The sequence below is a fragment of the Dermacentor variabilis genome, chromosome 2 (assembly GCF_050947875.1).
Source record: "Dermacentor variabilis isolate Ectoservices chromosome 2, ASM5094787v1, whole genome shotgun sequence".
NCBI lineage: Eukaryota > Metazoa > Arthropoda > Arachnida > Ixodida > Ixodidae > Dermacentor > Dermacentor variabilis.
In genome coordinates, this window is record NC_134569.1 from 274,913,456 (window position 1) to 274,934,994 (window position 21,539).

General features: G+C 44.5%; 1 protein-coding gene across 2 annotated transcripts in view; it reads right to left on the minus strand.

Moving 5' to 3' along the window:
• Positions 1 to 21,539, minus strand: part of LOC142573308 (U2 small nuclear ribonucleoprotein auxiliary factor 35 kDa subunit-related protein 2-like) — a 234,685-nt gene that overhangs the window by 33,156 nt on the left and 179,990 nt on the right. The window contains exons 8-10 of one of the 2 annotated variants that reach the window (XM_075682984.1): positions 16,599 to 16,708; positions 12,691 to 12,784; positions 10,931 to 11,012 (exon numbers count right to left, since the gene is read on the minus strand). In XM_075682984.1, the coding sequence (XP_075539099.1) occupies positions 10,946 to 11,012; positions 12,691 to 12,784; positions 16,599 to 16,708 (271 nt within the window). In that variant the 3' untranslated portion in view covers positions 10,931 to 10,945. Of the gene's footprint in view, positions 1 to 10,930; positions 11,013 to 12,690; positions 12,785 to 16,598; positions 16,709 to 21,539 lie in introns of those variants that run through there. The other variant, XM_075682983.1, reaches the window with a different exon arrangement.

The window sequence follows — 21,539 nt, forward strand, 5'->3', positions numbered from 1 at the left end:
CTTACTTTCGCTATTTCGCCGCTCTGTGCCGTGATTATAAGGTGCTGACAAACACGCGGATTGATGGTCGCGCGATACTGTTAAAAATTGGCCGGGTGTACAGTACACAGAAGGGCCTGTTGTGTGCAAGCGCTACTCCGAATCAGAGCAATGCCTTTGATCAGAGTCGTCCGAACTAGAGTCGCATGACGAGTGCTTCTCACTGCCCAGTCCAGAGGCGTGCGCGATCTCTACCGCTTTCAAACGTATGCATTCGGCAGTCACAGGCAGCGATCTTACACGCAGCTCTCAGACGAACTCTGCAACCTTGTTTTCCAGTTCTGCGGTCCGCCTACGGAATGATGTTTTCTGTTGGTTTACTGCTTCTGCCTCCACCAGTGCCGAATACTCTTTTCGGATACTCTAAATTCATGCTGTGCCGCGAGACTGCCGTGGGCTACCGTGCACTCAATCGCCTTTTTTTTGAAGGCGACGGTGAATTGCCGTCGGCTTCCGCTCATTTTGAAACAATATGTGAAAAAACAGCCTTTAACCAATATAACTTTGTAACAATGTAAATGCAGATTCGCGGTGCCACAATGTTGCCACGCCAGGCCCCGCACACTCTCAAGTTCAAGAAATGGCAGCAGAGGGCGAAAAAATCGACCGCGCACCACTGCTAATGAAACAAGCGTAATAGAAGCACTCAAGGGATGCTCTGGTTAGTTTCAATATCTCCCGCAAGGGGCACCGTAATAAGTGCAATTTTTTTTCACAAACTTTCTCTTACAATTACCGAGTACCGAGGCATGTTTATTACATAAAATAGGCCATAGAATTATCTATACTAATTAGATACTGCACCTTTCATAAGTAAGTTTACTGTTTTTTTTTTGTCATCATAAACGCAAATAGCATTCAGCATCATCGATCTTCCACGTGACCTCTGGCCTGGATTTAAAATTTTTACCGGTATTTTCGAGTGCATCGCGGCACGGATTCATTCATTCGTACACTTAGACTGGTTGCTTCTTTGTTGCTAAAACTAGTTTATCGCGCTTCGATGACTCCCATTATTTAACTTGTGGTGAAGGGACGTGTTTGCAAGCGGACGTGTAAGCCCGAAAGCTACGTTTCGGTCATGAGCCATGCATCTGCATCGAAACGGGAACCGTATTCTGCGACTGAGGACAGCAGTACCGGTGAGCTGTTTAATATCGCTTCTGAATCCTTATGTAACATTGTACTCGTTAACTTACAGGTGGAGACAAGTTAACGGACTAGATGCTGCATTACATATGGGCAGTCAGGACCCTCCGCTGCTGCTTGCGAAATAAACTTTTTGTTGCGAATTCACGAAAGAGAAAGCGATATGGGAATGTGCGTCACTTTTTTTATCTCGTTCTAGCCATGGGTGACAGAGTAGCCTTATCAATGTATTTTTTTTTTCGAGTCCGCTTGCAAGTTCTTTCATCCACAGAACCAAATAACCCTTTAATAAACTGAGGCTAAAGTAATGAATTTAATGTATTAAACAGTTTCATGCATGATAATTCACCCATATTTCGTACCTGTTGGTTCCAAATGTTCTTGCTGTGCGGTTAGGTTTACCTGAGAACATTTATTTTTGTGGTAGTGAAGCGGTGCATCACGTTCATGCAGAAAAAGAATGCATCATTTCTAACAGCTTCATGTCTTTCATGCATTTGCTTGTGAAACCAGCAGTGTGATCTCTTTTAGTGCATAAATGAGCGCACAAATGTTCTCATTTGTGATCTTAATAACACTTAAGCTGTTGAAATGCATTGTAGTTAGGCAGACATCAATTTTATGGTGAGTAGCAATATTTATTTACCATGCTGCTAAGCACCCTAGAACAAACAGTGTACATTTGCATGTGCTCTGTAGTCACAAACCATTACAATGTGTATGTCACACCTTTTCGCATTTCATATTGCAAAATTGTGCTCATTCAATTTCTGTTCCAGACATGCAGTAATGAGGACGGCACCAGCATAAAGCAACAAACTCCGTGCACTAAAGATAAGCTGCTTCCTGCTACAACAAGGTCATTGTGTAGACTTTGGCTGCTACCACAAGGTAAACAACACCTGGTTCAGAGATAAATATGCTTGATATATGCTGCATTGGCTTGTTAGTCTTTAGATACATGTAATTTGTTTGTAGCAGATCATATGAATGTTTGTTTGTATTTACTGTTCGGTATAATTGGTTCGAACATAAGAGAAAACACTACATGACTTTGGATAATCTCTGCTGTATCTCATGTGTCACAGTTCTGCCCCAACAGAGTCTGTGCCAAGTACATCTTGGTCATCCTGGGAGCCCCCATCTACACCAACAGGAAGGGGCTGAAGCCGAATTCGCAAGGCTTTACACCACGAACAAAGAAGTCCTTCTAGAAGTATTTGGATGAGATATCAAGTCTACAGACGACTGTGTCAAGAGTGAAAAGAGCTTCTGCCATCATTCCGCTAGCCCAGATATTGGCCGAGTCATCCAGGTACCTCAACAACAAAAATGATGTGTCTTCAGATGTACCTGCAACCTCTGAACAAGCACAGACGACGCTGGCCAAAAGATTTCCATCAGCTTGCCCTTCTTTAATGAGCTTCCTGGCCTTGTCAAATACCATTTGTGCCAAGTATAATTTTTTTCCCAATGAATGCAAGCTTTTTCATTCCACATTCTTGTTAAAGATCATTCCTCTTCCTCATCCAAACATTAAAGGTCAACCAATTCTTTGCTCATACTTAATACCAGTCACTGTCTAATAGCATAACATATGTGTAGCAGTATTTTCTAGCGTGTGTTACCATGTGCAATTCCTCTCCTGAAATAGCTGATGCGGCATTGGCGTGTGTCTTGCATTAACATTTGCACTGTGTGCTATGTAGCATTAAACTTTTCTTAATGCTTTTGGCTCTCAGTGCTTGCAATGTAGAGTGGCTTCTTTCTTGGATGCAAGCTTTCTCATTCCTATATTTAATTCCTAGTCTCGTTCAGAATTGCTATTCTTGCTCGACAGCCTGTGTTTTTGTGCAAGCTACATATACATGTAAGTGATTGATTGCACAATCTGGTTTCACTGCTGTCTGACTTGGTACTTGTCACCATGTTACATTTCTCATATGTGGGAGCCTGGTCAGTTCCATTGGGAAACAGTCTCTCGAGGTAAGCACCTGCTCCTGCAGTCAGTGCAGCGACATAGACTCCAAATTTACACACACCGTGATTGGTGCTCCCCATTCCGTCCTTTCCATGCTGCTGCAGTGTGCAAATTCTGCTTGTGGCTTTCCTCGGCCATGATTTGGCATCAACGGAGACTATCATACATGATTACATGGTCCGGAGTGTATGAGGTTGATATCCACATGGGTGGAAAGGCCTGCAAAATGGCGATTCTCACAAAACAGAAGACCATGTCCATATTGAAAGCACGTGGTGCACCAAGTGTGAGCAACCCATTAAAGGCCCCTGAAAGAACAAAAAGAAATGTGCAGGTTTGAAAGGTGGTAACGCTAAAATGCCAGGTAGCTCATGTCGCTGTGTTGGCTATGGCAGCAGATGCGTGCATCACCCAATTGATTTGCAATGCAACTTACAGCGACTGTCGATGCAAACAGGTGGGACACTGTCCAATCTGCTTGCGCTGCTGGTAGTCACTCGTTACTAGACTGCCATGTGTGACGAAGGCAAGCACTGTGCCTGAAGTCGGATAGCTGAATGTTCTCTAAGCGACCTATAATGCGTGAATGCTCACTGTTGTCATGTGGATCTTAGCCAATGTACGGTGTATTGTCTGAACCTTATACGATGATTGAATGCGAGTCTCATTTGATCATGGTTGCCATGTTATGTTTCTTGGATGTGACAATCTGGTTAGCTGCATTGGGCAACAGTCTCGTGAGGTAACCATCTGCTCCTGCAGTCCACACAGCGGCAATGACTCCCAATTTACACATACCGTAATTGGTGCTCCCCGTTTGACCTTTTGTGCTGCATCAGTGGGCAAATTATGCTTGTGGGCCTTCATCAGATGTGATGTGGCATGAATGGACACCAGCATACGTGATTACATGATCCCAAGTGTACGTAGTTGATAGCCACATGGGTGGAAAGGCCTCTGCAAAAGTGGCTGCAAAATGGTGATGCCCACAAAACCGAACGTGCCCATTGAGAATGTGAGGCACCAAGTGCGAGTTACACATTAGCGGCACGCGAAAGAACAAAAAGAAATGTGCAGGTTGAAAAGGAGATAACGCTAAAATGCCAGGTAGTCCATGTCGCTTTGCTGGCTGCGGCAGCAGAGTCCTGCATCAACTGGCTGCTTCGCAATGCAAGTTACGGCGACTGTCGATGCAAACAGGTGGGGCAGTGTCCAATTTGCTTGCACTGCTGATTGTCGCTAGTTACCAGACCGCCATGTGCGACGACTTAAGTGAGCTTCTCAGCGTATCTCAAGATGCACATTTTATTTCTGCTCTTGTACGAGAAGGTGCACTGCTATTCTTCTGCGAATGAAGTTGCACGTCCTGTTCACTCACTTGTAGTCTGTTTGTATAGGCGTCAGTAGAGGCTCTTTGGTCTCCTGGCAATTAGAACGCACCAGCTACGTGGCAGCCTAGGCAATGAGGCCTGCCGCATAGGCAGCAGGGCAAGCACGGCGCGTACCAGCGCACGCGACCGGCGGAAAGTGGCCATATTGGGTTTTGCAAAAAAAAAAAAAAACCACTTCCGCTTCCTGGTTGAGCATAGCCATCTGGCATCTGCCCCGTTAAGTTCCATGCGCTGCCGCTGCTTATTTTCGAACCACTGCCGAAGGTACAGTTTCCCTTCTCTAAAGTTGGTCTTTATTCTATGGCCACGGTGCGCTACTGCTGATGGCGATGGCGAAGGCGGCTCTTTACTTCATCCGCTCATTGTTGCAAGACTTCCGTAGTTTTTCAGCCAATGTCTGGTATATAAGACGAGGGTCGACTTTTCGCAATGGTCTTTTGAAAAAAAGTTCGACTTATATTCCGGTTTTTACGGTATTTAGGCAGGCGAGCCATGGTGCCGCAGGATCTCAGAAGTGGCCGACACCAGGACTGCTCGAGTCAAGCATGCTAGTGTGTTCCACTCTCGCACTGGCTGCACCTGAGCCCTCTTCTTCGCCGGCTTTGAAGGCAACAGTCACACCATCCACAATCTGAGCAGGCTTAACAACCACACTGCTAGTAACAGCGCAAAATGTAGACAAGAGACGAGACAAGAAGACACCACATTTTGCACTGTTACTAACAGGATGGAAAACCAACAAGCCCAAGCTTCTATTCTAGTGAAATACATTTCTAGTACAGCGCTTGTGGTGTCTTCTTGTCTCGTCTCTTGTCTACATTTTGCGCTGTTACTAGCAGGATGGAAAACCAACAAGCCCAAGCTGCTATTCTAGCGAAATACTTAACAACCACAGTGTGCCAATTTCCAATACATAGTTCTATGTCATGCAAGATTGCAATGTGGTAGCCCCAGCTGTAAAAAAACATGAGTGGAGGGAAACTCTCATTTTGATCATATTCTTCAGTTTCTGTACGCTATAAGATGGATTTGTGTTAATTATCATAATTTTAGGTATGAGCAAAGAGTATACGTCAGGTTAGAATCGAACTTGAAGCAAACAGTAATTGAAGCATAACTGCGGGTTGGCCTAGATGGAACAGATTCATATTTACAAAAACATTTGTGCGCAAAACAAACAGGAACAAAGAAAAGGAGCAACACAAGGACGAGCACTTTCTAACAACTGGCTTTATTTTTGAAAAACCACCTGCTTAAATACCCACAGATCTGTGTGATCCAGTCAACAGAACACGCCAATAGCTCAAATAAGAACACTTGTGATAAAATGCCTCGGATCAGCGCTACCCGGTCAACATAAAAACAGCAAAGCGCATAAAACAAGCATTTAAGATGAAAATGCGTTAAAGTTATGATGGCAAGAGTGAATTCCCTTTATCTAACAATGAAACAGAAAGATGACTGATGCATTTTTCCTTTAGTTTTGGAATTCAGTGAGCTTCCACAATTTCTCTCGTGGTTTGATTCGTATGCCTAAACAATATGTCAGTGCTTCGAAGACAAGGTGAGCAAGCATGTTCTTGACAATGCATTGCCAAATGCGTATTTTATCACAAGTGCTGTTACATGTACTATTGGCGTGCTCTGTTTACTGGATCGTGCAGATCTGTGGGTATTTAAGCAGGTGGGTCTTCGAAAATAAAACCAGTTGTTAGAAAGCGCTCGTCCTTGTGTTGCTTCTTTTCTTTGTCCCTGTTTGTTTTGCGCACAAGAAGTTTTTCTAAAAATGAATCTGTTCTAATTAGGCCGACTCGCAGTTATGCTTCAGTTCATTTCTAGTTCTACCGGCCCTCTTTCTACTTGTCCCAACTATGGCTTAAACAACCCAGCAGTTTTGGTGCCTATTATCGCGGCCTGTGAATTCCGAGCACGGGTGCTAAGCTGGTTCCTGGAACTTGGAAAATGCTCTAATGAGGTGTTGCTAGTGACCGGATGGTTGCCCCCGTCTGCAGGACACGGGAGAAGAATAATAAAGATGTTGAGATCAGAGAGCCAGAGACAGGTTAGACCTTTCAAAGAATGTCTAAAGGTGGCCCGTTCATCTGCTTCCGATGGTCTTTTCAATGTGAAGGCTTTTCATGACGGGTGCAGACAGGCAAATATTATGACTGAGGCTATGAGGAATGATGTGCGTCGGAGATTACCGAAGAAGAAGAAAAGGGAAATGCCAGAGGGACGGCTTCTAATACTAGGGGGCGCAAGGGTGGAAAAACAGCATTAAGAGGTACTCAAGTTGGGGCCAAAGTTCTGCAAGAAGCCAAGGATCATCAACAGGTTAGCACTTACAAGGGACATTGCCAGGAGTGTACCAGAGAAAGAAAAAGAACAATGTGTGGTGGAATGAGTGGACGTGGTGGCCAAGGCTTCGGTAAGCGATAGATCCAGACTTAATGTTGATAGGACTGCTAAGTATTTGGTAGAGAACAATCTGCGTGTGGTTAAAGCAGACAAGGAAGGCTTTCTGGTTGTTGTACCAAATGATTGTTATTTGGAAAAGGCTTTCCTAGCGGTGAACAAGTGCTTTAGGAAATGTGATGTGAATGTAGAAAACGCAAAAAAGAAGGTGGTGGGGCTATTAAAAAAACATAACCAAGAAGAGCTCGCATCACACGTAAAGAACTCAAAAGCAATGATATTGGATATATGTTTTACTGCGAGAACACACAAGCAAGGAATTCCGTTTAGGCCAATTGTGTCCGAACAAGGGTGTTGGCAGGGTCTGGTAGCAGGGTTCCTGCCTGAAATGTTGAATTCCTTAGATGTACAGGATCCGTACTTATTGAAAAACGTTGAAGGCCTTGCGAATTTTCTGGCATCAGATAGTACAAGTAGCAGCTGGAGATTCAGCATAGATGTTCAAGATCTCTACTATTCCTTACCACATGGGCCCCCAATGTGCAGTGTTAAAGATTGCATAACAAACGAGAATGACGAGGTGTCATTCCGCAACGCGTGCGGGATGGCTATTGAATCCTTTCTTGAACTTCTACAGTTTTATTTAATGGATGCGAGTGTAGGATACTGTGGTGAAACGTACCTATATACAGGCAAGGGGTGTGTGTATCGGGTCAAAGGTAGCTCCCATCCTTAATAGCATTTTTTGGGAAGCATAGACAGAGAACTGGCAAAAGATTTAGAAGGTGTAGTATGTAAGGTATACAGATATGTCGATGACTACTTGATATTAGGCTGTCATGTAGACAAGGGTGCTTTCAGGAATAGAGTAGTAGAAGCCTTTGATTCTCTCGGCAAGGGCTTGACATTTACTTCGGAAGTACCGGTAGATAATAAGCTGCAGTTTCTTAATGTCAAGTTGGAATTTCTACCGGAACATGCGTGTTGGTCATTCTCGCCCCGAGCTGGAAAACCGCTAATGAACTATGCCTCAAACCATTCCAGGCTTGTGAAGAATGGTATAGTCATTTCATGTTTCCGGTCAGCATTGTTGAAGTCATGTTACCACACTGTAAACTTTGCATTTCTTGAGCAAGTTGATCGGTTGAGAAAGGCTGGGTACCCGCTCGCTGTGATGCTGGCGTCATGCGATAGACTAATGAAATAACTTAAACAGGATAAAGAACTATGCACAAAGGCTCAAAGGCAGAAGGATATAGCTTCCAAGGTTTCAGTGATTCCATATGTGCATGGCTTTTCACACAGACTTCAGAAAGGTGGCTGGTAGTTACGAAGTAAAAGTGGTATTTTCGGCTAGTAACAAAATAGGTAGTGTGTGTTCTAGGGTAAAAAGTAAGTTCAAAAGTAAGGATGATGCAAAGAAAGAATGTAGTATTAAACATCCGCGCAAGGACCAATTTGTCGACTGCACGAAGAACATTGTGTATCAGATTCCTATGACTTGTGGCGAAGTGTACATAGGGCAGACTGCGAGGTGCATTTACACCAGACTAAGGGTACACTTGCCTAGTCTAAAAGGTCACCCTAATATGCATTTGGCGATGCATTGCCAAGAACACAATTGCTCACCGTGTCTTAGCAGCACCGTAATTTTGTATAAGCACAAGAATCGAACCGCGAGAGAAATTGTGGAAGCGCACTGGATTGAAAAACAAAAGAAAAAATGCATCAGTCATCCTTCCATTTCATTGTTAGATAAAGAGAATTGGCTCCTGTCATCATATCTTTAACACATTTTCACCTTAAGTGCTTGTTTTATGTGCTTTGCTGTTTTTATGTTAACCGGGTAGCGCTGATCCGAGGCATTTTATTCCAAGTGTTGTTATATGTGCTATCGTCTTATATGTGTGTTGACTGGATTGCGCAGATCTCCGGGTATTTAAGCAGGTGGTTTTCCGAAAATAAAACCAGTTGTTAGAAAGCACTCGTCCTTGTGTTGCTCCTTTTCTTCGTCCCTGTTTGTTCTATGCGGAGAAAAGTTTTCTAAAAATGAAACAGTAATTTGTCTAAATAATTTCAAATCAAATAGTGCAATAGTAGCACTCTTGTATACTGCATACTGTGATGAAGGAAAATGCCACAGCATTCATCCTACTTAAGTTGGTGTAAAAAATAATTTTCTGGTTTGAAGCGAATAGTTGTGGTCTTTGCATTATAACCTTGAAAAAAAGAAAGTAAAAAGTTGACAAAATGGAAAAAAAGAAGGTGAGAAGCCTTATTACTTGCATAGATGGGAACAGTTTCACCTCGGGAAATACCTTACTTCCAGTGCTGTTATTCGGATATCTTCATGGAAAAACGCAACTCCAATTCTTTACAATGCCAGCAGTGTGCCCAGCAGTAGGAATTACTTATTGACATCTGCTCTGTGTTGTGGTTCAGTATACTTGAATTTTAATATGGTCCAGGCCACGGGGGTATTCATCATTTATCATCATTTATTTACCCTTAAAGGCCCTTGGCTTAGGGCATTACATAAGGGGGGGGAGCAGTCGTTACATATACAATGGTCGGTAACAACAAAAAAGCAACACAAAGTTCAGGATTCATGTTCAACATTAACATCATTAGAAGCATCAACACTAAGATAGACACAGCGGCTCAAGAACAACTTGGAAACAAAACAAAACACGCATACACATTCAAAAACACGGCAAAATAGCTCAGCTCTTGAAATGTGCTGTTAATAAGTGCCTGAATGTCTGTCACGTGGCCCAATATGTGTCACATGTCATCTACACTGAGCAATGTACAAATTTCGCATGCGACCTTGACTACGTAATGCTGGCAGTTTAGGCAGTGTTGCACAAATTCTGGTTTGTGCTTTCTACCTACAAGCAGGCTCAACCCATTCCGCCAGAAATCGCACGGACAAACTTAATGGACATGTTCACTGTAGGTTTTCGGTGGTTGCCCATGGACATGAATGCTGCTTCTATGACGTCGAGTCTACCGCAGGCGCATGTAATCTCAGTCCCGTTCACTGATAAGCCAGTCAATGAGAGGTGAACTTCTTGTGACAGTTTCCACTCGCCACCACGCAGCCAAGCAGTGAATTTTCATCATGGTGAACGCTGCTTCGTCGAGTGCTGGCAAGTGAAGTGGCCAAAAAGCCACCTTGCCAATGAAAGTGAGAATGGGGAGCATGAGGAAGACAACCTGAATAGTGACATTGTGAACGCAAATGACATAAAAAAAATTGAATGAGAAAAAGGGGGGTTAACCGAAGGGCACGATTTTTATTAGTCATATCATAAGAAGCCAACAAACACAGACACCAAGGACAACATAGGGGAAATTACTTGTGCTTAATAAATGAAGTAAAGAAACGATAAATTAATGGAAATGGAAGTGGGTGAAAAAACAACTTGCCGCAGGTGGGGAACGATACCGCAAACTTCGCATTGGTTGTGGGATCGTTCCGACAACCAGTCGGCAAGTTGTTTTTTCATCCACTTTCATTACCATCAATTTATCGTTTCTTTATTTCATTTATTAAGCACAAGTAATTTCCCCTACGTTGTCCTTGGTGTCAGTGTTTCTTGGCTTCCTTATGTATTAAAAAAATCGGGTGAGCCACCGTACAGCACCTAAAATTTTGATAATCTGAAAAATTGGTGAACTTCGTCTTTGGTTTGTCTTGGCTATGGGCTATGTCAATGGCAGTTTGACTTGCTCATGGAAACTGAAACGGTCAATTGTGCTTATTTTCGAGTTTACATTTGTTCATTCTGTATAATTAGAAAATTCCAAAAGAAATTCAATCCAAAGCAAATACAGTCGAACCCACGTATAACAATACCGATTTTAACAATATATTGGTTATAACAATGAAAAGCTGCTGCACCATCATGTTTTGTAAGTTTTTTATAGGGAAATAATCCACTTACTACAATGTCCCCATGCCGCGTTATCGGTTATAACGATGAAGTCTGGCTGCTGGGTGTCCGTGCCAAAAGGTAATGGAATGCAAAATCCTTGAAAAGAAAAAAAGAAAAAGTGAAATGCGAGCCGCTGCACGATCACCTGCTACCCCAACTGCAGCTGCGCGCTTCTCTCCATGAGAGATGCACACCAACCTCGCGTGCCTCCCTCCTTTTGCCCCTCCAAACACAAATGGGCTGTGCCCATAACTCCACACTGCGCAACCTTCCGAAACGCGAATGGACTGTGCCAACTGCGAACACTGCTGATGCGGCTTCCAGATTGCCTGAGGGGCCAAGGCTGGGCCCTCACGTTGGGCTCCTCCTTCCACGGCCCTCATTCTGCGCAATTCTGCTGACGGACTGAGTCACTTGTGCTTGTCCTTGTTCGTTGCCTCGAAGTCGTCCCTGGGGACGTTCCACAGCCTCGTTTGACTTCCAAAACGGAAGATGGCTGACCCACCCACTGATCATCGGCAATGCACGACGTTGCTGGTGAAAAGAAAGCGTACTGCTATAGATTTGGAAACAAAGCGCTTCTAATCGATGAGGTGAACATTACGAACGTGCTTGCATCAGATAGCGACAGTGCCGTCCACGACGGCGGCGCTGATGCGGTAGGGCAGGCTGCCTCAACACTGTCCCCGCGGGAGGTCCTGTAGATGATTCAGTCCCTCGTGGGCTTGTTTTCGTGAGGGACCTTCCGCTTCACTACGTGGTACACCTGGATGCCTTGGAGAAGGATGTCGGCAAGCTTCGTGTAAAACAAGCAAGGCTGACGGACATGCAGTTTTGTCATGCAAGCCAGTGGGAGGTACATGGTGAGATGCTTGTGGCGATCTTGCTCCAGCATTTCTTCTGAATTTCTTAAGCTGAGATGCTGCCACGGCAACCTTCCCACAATTTTTAAAAGACACCTTTTGGGGCCACCAAAGCGATGCCTTGGCGGAGCTTGTATGTCATTTGCCACCCGTGACCCCTCTTTGCAGTTGTTATAGCAGTGCCGTTGTTGAACGCTGACAGCCACGGCTTGTTACACACGATCAAAGTGCACAGGAAGTGGAGTTAAACAGTTAAACAAGTCAACACAATCAGAAGCCGGATGGAACAAGCTGGTGGGGAGGAGAACTGGCCTTACCGTCATTATAGTTTTCTCAGAACTACACTATCCCCCATTTTGATTTTTTTTTCATGCAACCCAGTTATAACAATTAGAGGTTATAACAATGAAATTTTCATGGCGCTTGAATATTGCTGAGTGGGTTCGACTGTACTGCATAACATAATATTCAATGGAATCATGCAAAATATAGAATATATGCAGGAAGGATAAAACTGCAGAAAAAAATAAACTAGCACAAGCGGAAGGAACACACAACATACTGCAAGCACGTGGTGTGTTCCTTCTGCTTGTTCTCTTTCTTTTTTTTCATGCAGTTTTAACCTTCAATTATGGACCAACTAGCCCTCAAGAACGTCCTACTAAAGAAAATCTGTCTAAGCCTAATTTTGTCTTCCCTTAAACACACTATTATGTTGATGTGTGTATGGTCAGGTCGTTCCAACTTGTTTCAACTTGTTTGTTCAGCCTTTTGCTTGGTCTCCAGCAATATTGCGGCAAAAATAATTTAATTTACCAAAAGGACTGCGGGCACACAGGTGGCGCTCGTACGAGCGCTCGTCAACTTGGCCAACCTTTCTGACATGGCTTTTTGCATGTACTACAGCTCACCTGTTCTCGTGCCAGCATTCGTCTGATGGGTTGTGGAAAACGTGTAGGAAGTTGCAGCCACGACCCTTGGGACAAGCACGCCGGAAGAACAAGCCTGTAAGCATTAAAGAGGGTCAAAACACTGGCAGCGATTGTGGTACTGGTTGCACATGACGTGTGCACCTTTTGGCATGTGGTGCATCAGCATTTCAGGCAGTACAAAACGGCCACTGTGTTTGCATAAAGCAGAGGACATTGGTGGAACAAATAAACTCCAATGATGACGAGCTCCAATAATGTTTCCCATCAGTAGTTTAGTTCTCTTTGATCAGACTACTTTTCCATGGCTACGTGGCCAAAGCTGCAACAGAACCAACCTGAGAGCACTACAGCACGATTGCCATTCTAGCAAATGATCAGTGCGCTACACTTAACCAAAATACAAAAAGCAATAAGAGGTGTTGCATATGTTCAAAGTTTCACTTAAGTGCGGGATATAAAAATCTTCATACATTTTAAAAGTATAAAGTTATTACTATTAGCGTCGAACATTAGAACCTAATAGCGAAGGTGCCCATCACTGTAGCAAAGACAATGCTCAATCCCTGTGCAAGCTACACTGTCTTGTTCCGTGCTGCACCTATTTGCGCAATAAATAGTTTCTCGCCCACATTTTCCTTAGACATAACACCACGGACACGCTGCCGGTCTCCATGGTGGAGCTCCACCAATGAATTGCCACTCTGTCCCATATTCAAACATGGCTTCCCGGCAAAGCAACTTCACCTACAGTGGACCCCCCCCTCCCCTGCTACAAGTGCTTCTCTGTCCCATCCCCGTGACCCTAGAGTCTTTATACAGCTTGAATGGTGTGATGTCGAGAACTGGCTCAGCATGTATGAGAGCGCGAATGCTAACAAGCGGTAGACTTTCGTGCTCATCATCATCATCCTTTATCTGTTGCAGAATGCCTCAAATCTGACATGAAACAGATTTGCAGGCTAGATCTAGTAAACATAAATACCCAAGATAGTGGCTGGATTGATAACTATTACCGTAGCACAACTGGTAGTGCAGCACACGTGTAATGCGGAGGTTGTGGGTTTGGCTCCCACCAGTGACAAGTTATCTTTTTGTCCACCCCCCCCATTGCCCCCCCCTCTCTACATTTCAATTTCAACTACAGCTAATTTGCCCTATGCTTTCCTTGGCCTCATGCTCTCTTGGCTTTGTATGGTCACAAATAACAAAATCAAGCCCTTCGGTGTCTCTTCTTCTCTTGTTCATTCGTATACATGCAACTTATGATTTACCTGGTTGAGTGAAAAGCAGAGCAGAACTGAGCAAGTTAGGCTTTAACCTGTCAAGTGACTAGGCAAACTTTACATGTATAAATGTATGTATGTATATGCTCATGATATCAACCTTGTCGAAGACAGTTGAAACAATAAAGTGTTGGCAGGTATTCAGGAAGGGGAAACAAACGTTTTCAAGAGAGTGTAACTTTCTTTAGCCACTAGTGGGCAAAGGAAGCGCAGTATGCAAGAACCACAGGAATTTTAATGCCACCCAATCTGTGAGCCATCAGTCCTCGGTCATTTTCACCCACTGAGATGATGCTCGAAGAAGTACCCTTACACAGGTTTGCACTCCATGACAGTAATACGAAAGCACTTATGACCTTCATTTTGTTTAGAAGTGTTAGTTCATGCTCACAACAGCCCAGAACAGTCCCAGCATGCAACAGCAACCACCTCAGCCTGTGGTTGTGCCCTGAAAAACCTGTACCGTCGACCCTGCCCCTGTTCCCTACTGCAAAAGCAAAAAAAAAAAAAAAAAGCAGTACCAGATGAGATCTACAGCAGCATCATGGCCACAGCACCAAATGTCATCAGAGCATGTGAAGAGACATCTGAAGATGCCATAGGCACCTTTCAGATGCACGGCACACTGCCTTTAGGCCTCAGCCCTTGGTCTGTGCATCAACCGCTGCTGATCAGCCAGCCCCATCTCCCCAATTTCTAGGCTCCAGACTACTACATGTTCAATCACCCTACACATTACAGACATGTGCACATAGTTTTAGTGCCCTCCTGCACTATGTATAGTCATAGACCAATAACTCGGACTCAGCGAGGACCACATAAAAGTCCAAATAACAAAGTTCAAAATATCAGATACACCAGAAAATAAGTGACATTATTCTGCAAGCAGCCAAAAAAGCTTGTACGCTTGCCTTCAACCACTGTCCTGCTGTCGTTACAAATAGACGAATGTACTGCCAATGCATGCACTAAATCCCCGGGCAACTTAAACAGAGATCGCCCAAGGTCCAATTGCCGGCCAAATTTTCACTGCTCTTGTAGACGGCCACATTGAGAGTGGAGTTGGTACCATTTGCAGATTCTTAGTGACAAAAATCAAAGACTACGCACAGGACTGTGTCACTATTTAACTCTGAGTGCCACATACGTTGTTACGATTGGCCAGCGGGGCAAGCGACCTTCAAGCCTCTCCTGCGCTTCATGAAGCTCACAATACGCCACCTCAGACAGACCAGCGGCGACACCAAGGCGAAACACGTCTGACGGCTACAAGACTGATAGACGGCACTTGGTCGCCAACTACGACGCCGAGACCCAAGGAACTCCTGTGAAAGTGCGTTATATGCCGCTTCGTTACGGTCGCTACTGGGCCATATCAGGAGCAAATGGAGTCGAGCACGACAGCCCTGCCTTTGAGCATTCCCTTCTTTCTCTGGGACAGTGAGCCGTGTGCGCCGGGGGGTATTTCTCTGGTGGCGTTCAGTGAACAAAGCAGTGCCAGTAGGCTCCGATGTGTGTTCACCAGAAAGATGCAGCCTTCTGACCTGTAGTTCATGCTGTGAGAATGATGTACTGCGCTCCGTGCTCCTGCCAGTACGAATACCCCTTGTTCTATGAGAATAAGTTCGCCTTTCTAATGTAAAAAAACCTGTTTCGTTTCTCCAACCTCTAGGCCTCTTCACAAAAGCAGCAGCCCTCCTCAAGAAAGCTCGGACGACGGTGTGGCCCTGCAGAGCCTCTGTGCGACGCCGCAGTAGCATAGGCCAGCTACCCGTTACGAGGCGCACCGCCGGCAGAGGCTAGGCAGTGACCCTCCGTGTGACACCAGACTCCGAGGCCACGACTCCCGGCTTCTACAATGTGCATGGCGAAGGAAACAAGTCTGAAGTGGTCACGGACTAACAGTTGTCATCAATATGAAAAAGAACGGCGAATTTCTTTTTCATACGATAACTTGCGATGCATGTGTTCAAATCTAGAAACTTCATAGATAACAATAAGTTTTCCTGTTGAACGTTTACTCTCATTCGACACTCTTATGGAGGGCAGGTGTGTCTAGCCCCTACGGGCGTTAAAAAAAATGTAGGTGTTTCATACAAGTGCCCCCGCTTGGAGTCCCATGTGAATCCACAGTATTAATAAATAAATAAATAAATAAATACGACAACTGTACATGTATGGCAGCTGCCGAACATATGACAAAGATGTGCGTCTTGAAACAAAGCACTGCCTAACGCCGCTCTGGAGATATAGCAACCACCTGTGACTTCTAAAAAGACTTCCTAATGTGGTGCTGTCCCTCGGCTTCTAGCAGAACTGACTGGTGTAAGGTGTAAGGTGGTAAGGTGTCCGAAATTTAGAACTGTCTGAATATTGGTTGGCAACTACAGAAAATGCCACATATGCTGAAACTATTGCTCAGCCACTTTTCCCCGGGGTGCAGGGCATGCACAAAGCTGGAAATGCAAGCCAGCCAGTGGCCGGGATGGGAAGTATGCCGCTTCTGTAACGAATGTGGCCACGGTCACCTGCAATGTCAACCCTGCTCCAAACCCACATTTTCTGGCAGTTCTTGAAAAGGCAGCCTATCGATTAGATACTCACCGCAGACAGCCGTTTTCCAACGATCGACGGGGCTGAACTCACAGCTGACCGGGCGTCCCGCGTACCATCGACCGTTGAGCATGGTCAGTGCCCGCTGAGCCTCCTCCACACTGCAGGACAGCACACACCATTCACATTCTTCACGACGACACGTTTTTACATCCACTTACGAGAAATAACTCGATGCTTTTAATGCTATGGTTAGCATTCTCTGGGAGAACTTTTTGGCAAGTGCGTCTGTATCTCTTTCACACCAGCTTGGGCCATTAGGAATGTCCAGCTGGGCATGCACGAGAATAGACAACATCGGCCACCGAACATGTGCGAATGGGCCTTTGAACATTCTTGGTCAATCCTCCAGAACAGGTACCGGCGCAGAACAGCTTTCGAAGCGTTTTCTTTTCCTTGTTTTTTTTTTTTTTTTGCAACCAGTTAACAGGAAAAGAAAGGAAGTTTATGGACCACCAAATTTTAAATTTAGTTTGAACAGAACACTCTAAATATGTAGACGCTCAATGAAATAAGTGATCGCTACTTTTCTCTAGCCCTCCCCATTTGCACTAACTCCTGGAGTAAAACATCCAACTTCAGTGTGCACAAAAAGTTGGCATGTTCTACTTTCTAGTGTTTACCAGGTGCCATGAAGTGCCTATATTTCTATGTCCCATAGTTTGAATCATGGTATTAAACTGTAACCAAACCGAAAACCACTATTTTTGCTTGATCTGGAGTCGGAACGTTAAGATTTCATTTTTCACTCTGGAGTGATACTGAAAGAAAAAAATGAGTTTTCAGTTCAGGTTGGCCACCTTCCTTGGCGTTTTTCACCGATGCATTGCCTGCAGTTGTGGCTCAAGTATGGTACTTCATTTACAGACCTCATTTAAACACACACCACCTGCTTGTGATATTAAAGGTAACAGCACCGTTAGTACAGCTTTCAGCACATTGTGCAAGCGGCAGACTAGGTGTTGTGTTAATGTTAATAGAGTCGACGACTGATTTTTTGGACGCGTAACTTTTCGGACATGCTTGATTTTTTGGACTTTTTCCCGGCCCCAGGACATACCTCATAAGGTCAATGTATTACATGGCTCAAAATTTCGGACACTCTAGGGAGGGCTGTTCGATTTTTCGGACTTTCCAAGCGTCAGCCGGGCCAACTGCCGCGCATCTTGAGCTGTGTCGCTGACATCTTGTTTGTTTACATTTTCCTCCTGTAGCCTCGAAACCAGTGCCGGTATTTCATGGCGGTTCTTCAGTTACTCGGATGCTGGATTGAGGCTATATGCTAGCAGCTTCCGCTTTCGCAACAGCGTCACTGCCGTAACGCAATACTTTTTTTTTTTCCTTTCATCCTTCAACTGCCTGTTTGTGTTTGCCGTGCGTTGACTCGCTTAGCGAGTAGGCCTAGTCATGGTCGTGCTGTGGAGACGCGAAAACCATGTTCTGTCACTACTGTGGCTTGATTTGATTGAATCGGCTTCGGTGCTGCAAGCGACTGTTTTCGGAACTTTTATTTTTGCATGCAACGTGGCAGCGAGGAGGCACTCAACGAAGTCGGTGTGACAACTTCCCGACGACTGCGCTGTGTGTGCTGCTTAGCCAAGCGTACCGATTCACAATGGAGAAGAAATCTATGTTGTCGTCGGCCTCGAGAGTTCCGATGAACCGAGGCAAGTACGCCACAATGTCAATGGCGAAGAAAGCGGCAATCATCAAGCTCGTTGAAGGCCAATCACAGGCAGACGTCGCAAAAGAGTATAAAATTTCCAGACAGGCTCTTTCGGACTACAAGAAAAACAAGCAAAAGATTAATCACGTTTTCCAGCCTCTAACTCAATAGTAAGCGATAAATTGAGTTTTTTGGAGGCTCATTTGTTTTTTCGGACTGCCTGATCTTTCGGACATTTTCGTGGGTTCGAAAAATTGGTCGTCGACTGCATTTTAACCACATCTAATGCGTGGACTCGCCAGACTGTGATGTGTCCAAGATACCCGAGACAGTGGAGCATGTATACTTTTTATTGTGCCCAATATGACTGTGAATGGCAGACATTAACCTCTTCATTAAAGCCAATTAACAATAGGATGCGTTCAGGCAAGACTTTTTGTGTTCCCTTAATGAAGCTTGGCTTCACATAGCATTCCAGCATTGGTGTTGGATGTGCACAACTTGTTTTTGTAACTATATGTGCAGCCTGAAGAACAGTCGACAGACGCAATCTTTCAGTTCAGCTTAGCAGTGGCGTTGAGTTTTTGTACAAAATAAGTTTGTGCTGTTTTCCTGTAATTTTCTTTGGTTATGCAAATTAACTTGAACAGATCTGAACCATTACTTTTTTTGCCCTGGAGTTGAATCGGAGATAAATCGTTTTCAGTGAACGGAAACAAAAACCGGAACGAAAAATGTTTCAGTTTGACATACCGGTACAAAGTACCGGATAACTCAAACAGCCTTTTGGTTCTTGTCCCAATGGCAGACATTTAAATTTAGAAACTCTCATTATTCGAACTCATAGAGGACAAGAAGGTTATTTTCAGCAAGATTTACGTTTCCAGCTGCTGCTTATTACAGAAGTATGATGCACAAACACAAGCAAACATTCCGGTCCTTTTTCATTTTCTTCTGCACAATAATCAGGCTTTCTGGCACAGCTCCAGCATATGTTGAGAAATTTCTGCATATCAGTGGGCATACGACAGCATACCTGCAGCCATCTTTCGGATAATTCAAATCATGATTGCTCCAAAAATGCACAGCAAACTAGCACTTGTTCAACCATTAGTAATGATTTTATGAATTTACAAGCATGCTGTTCCTCCATGGATGCGGCCGATGTGGAGAGCTGGGCGTGTTTACCACTCTATACTGAATCCGCTTATTGGCATTGCCAACTGTACTGAACTCCATTGCCAACTGTACTCGGGCTGCGCGGCGTCCTGAGGCAGGACAGAAACGGTAGGGAGCGTCCGGCTGCGAAGTTCCAGGTTTGGGAAGGGCCCAGCACGTCCACCAAATGTCAAGAGGCGTTATAGTTAAATTGCTAAAACGCTCAGATAGCAGAGCACCGCAGCGAGAGGACACAGAGCTTCGGCGACACAGGCACAAGCCTTCCAAGCACTCGTCGTCGTCGTCGTCTTTCTCTAAGCAGCGTCTACTGCTCATTCTTCTTCAGTACACAACACATACATTAATTACCATGGCCAACACTAACAGTGCATTATTAACACAGTCAGGTTTCCAGCGTGAGTACTTTCACATATTACCAGTTTTAACCAGCACTTCGCACTTCATGCACTTTGCTCTTTTCTCCTTGCATATTGTCACGTGGTAGTGACGTTAAAGAACACAGTAGCAATACTGTGAAAGACAAAACTAGCTTTTATTGGGCGAACCTGTGCCCACAAAGACAGGCTACACCTAAAGCACAACAATAGCGACAAACACAGTCGGCGATCGGCGAAAATCTGATCAGCGGGTCAAGCGCATCGGCTTTTATAGATCAGTCGTCGAATGTTCCAGAGTAACCGATGGGACCCGCGTGTCTTTCACAAAGTTCTACACTATTCGCGTCGCGCATACATGCAATGAGATTACACAAGTTGTGGGGAAAGACAGCGGATGCAACCATCGATAACATTCCAGGAACTTCTTTTATATGCAGGCACGTCCTACGCTGTGCGATAACATTTGTTAGGTGGTAAGAAGTGGTAACCCGATAAAGATAAAGAAGTACACGTGTCAATATCCATGTTAAACATGTTATCTTTATGGCTTAGCGATGTAGACATCACGGCCACTATGTGACCAAATATATGCTGTGAGATGTCTCCTAGCGTGCTTTAAGCGCATTTAACACAATCACAATGCAGTGACTTGCAGATTGATGTGTATTATATATATGCAGTGCATGCGGATTGAGCATATTAGTATATGAGAAAAGCAGTAAAATTCTTACAACTGTGCACGGGCACTTCATATTACTTCTAGCAAATGCTCTTAGGCTCAAGTATGACTCGTGCTCTGCCACGGTGTTGCTCACAGGCAACGTATCTTGCAGGACAAGCCTGAAGATACACAACTCATAAGTGCCCCACCAAACACGTACATGGATTCACAGATGTGCCAATATGGTTGCACATCCTCACACCCAAATGCAGGAGAACGCAGGCTGGAACGGCACGATAGGTGACAAAAGCAGCAGCTCCCAATATCATGGGGACAAAGTTAACAATATTTGTGCTATTTACTTAGTTACTGCCTATACCCTCTGAAAGTTGTCCGAATCCGAACCCTTCTTGGTCACATTCAATGTTTCGCAACCGCTAGGGTGCAATAAAGGCATGTTTATTTTTATTTTTTTAGTGCAGCTTGGTGCAGCAAGTAAAAAATGTACCATAGTGGTGCAGCTGCACCACCCTTGCAGGTAAGTGCCACTGGGTAGGGAACAGACAGACAGAATGAGTGACAAGAAGTTGGCAATGGAAAATTGAAGAAGTCTGCTACAGAGAAGTGAAAAAATCAGCATCAAAAGCAGCCAAGCATGAAGCATAAAGTGAAGTGAACAGAATGGGACCAGAGCATTGCACTGAACGCCGAGATAGACAGAAGTGAGAAATTTGGCAACACTGCTACATTGCGTCAATGCTAATCGCATTACATTTGACATTCACAGTAAGACTGGTTCTACCAGACCTCTTCTTCACACATCCTCCATAGTGGGGCCACATTTTTGGTCAATTGCTTTCGAGAATAGCACTTTCAGAGTCCACAGGCCAACTCCAATGAGGCACCACACTGCATCATGCAAAAAGGAAAGTGTATTTTCTTAAAGGGGCAAAATTGAATGAGCTCGGTATTCTTGAAGCTTCATTTATTTTCCAGGAGTTGGCTCATTACTAGCACAGAAAATTAAAGTTAGAGTATCGCCTTTATAG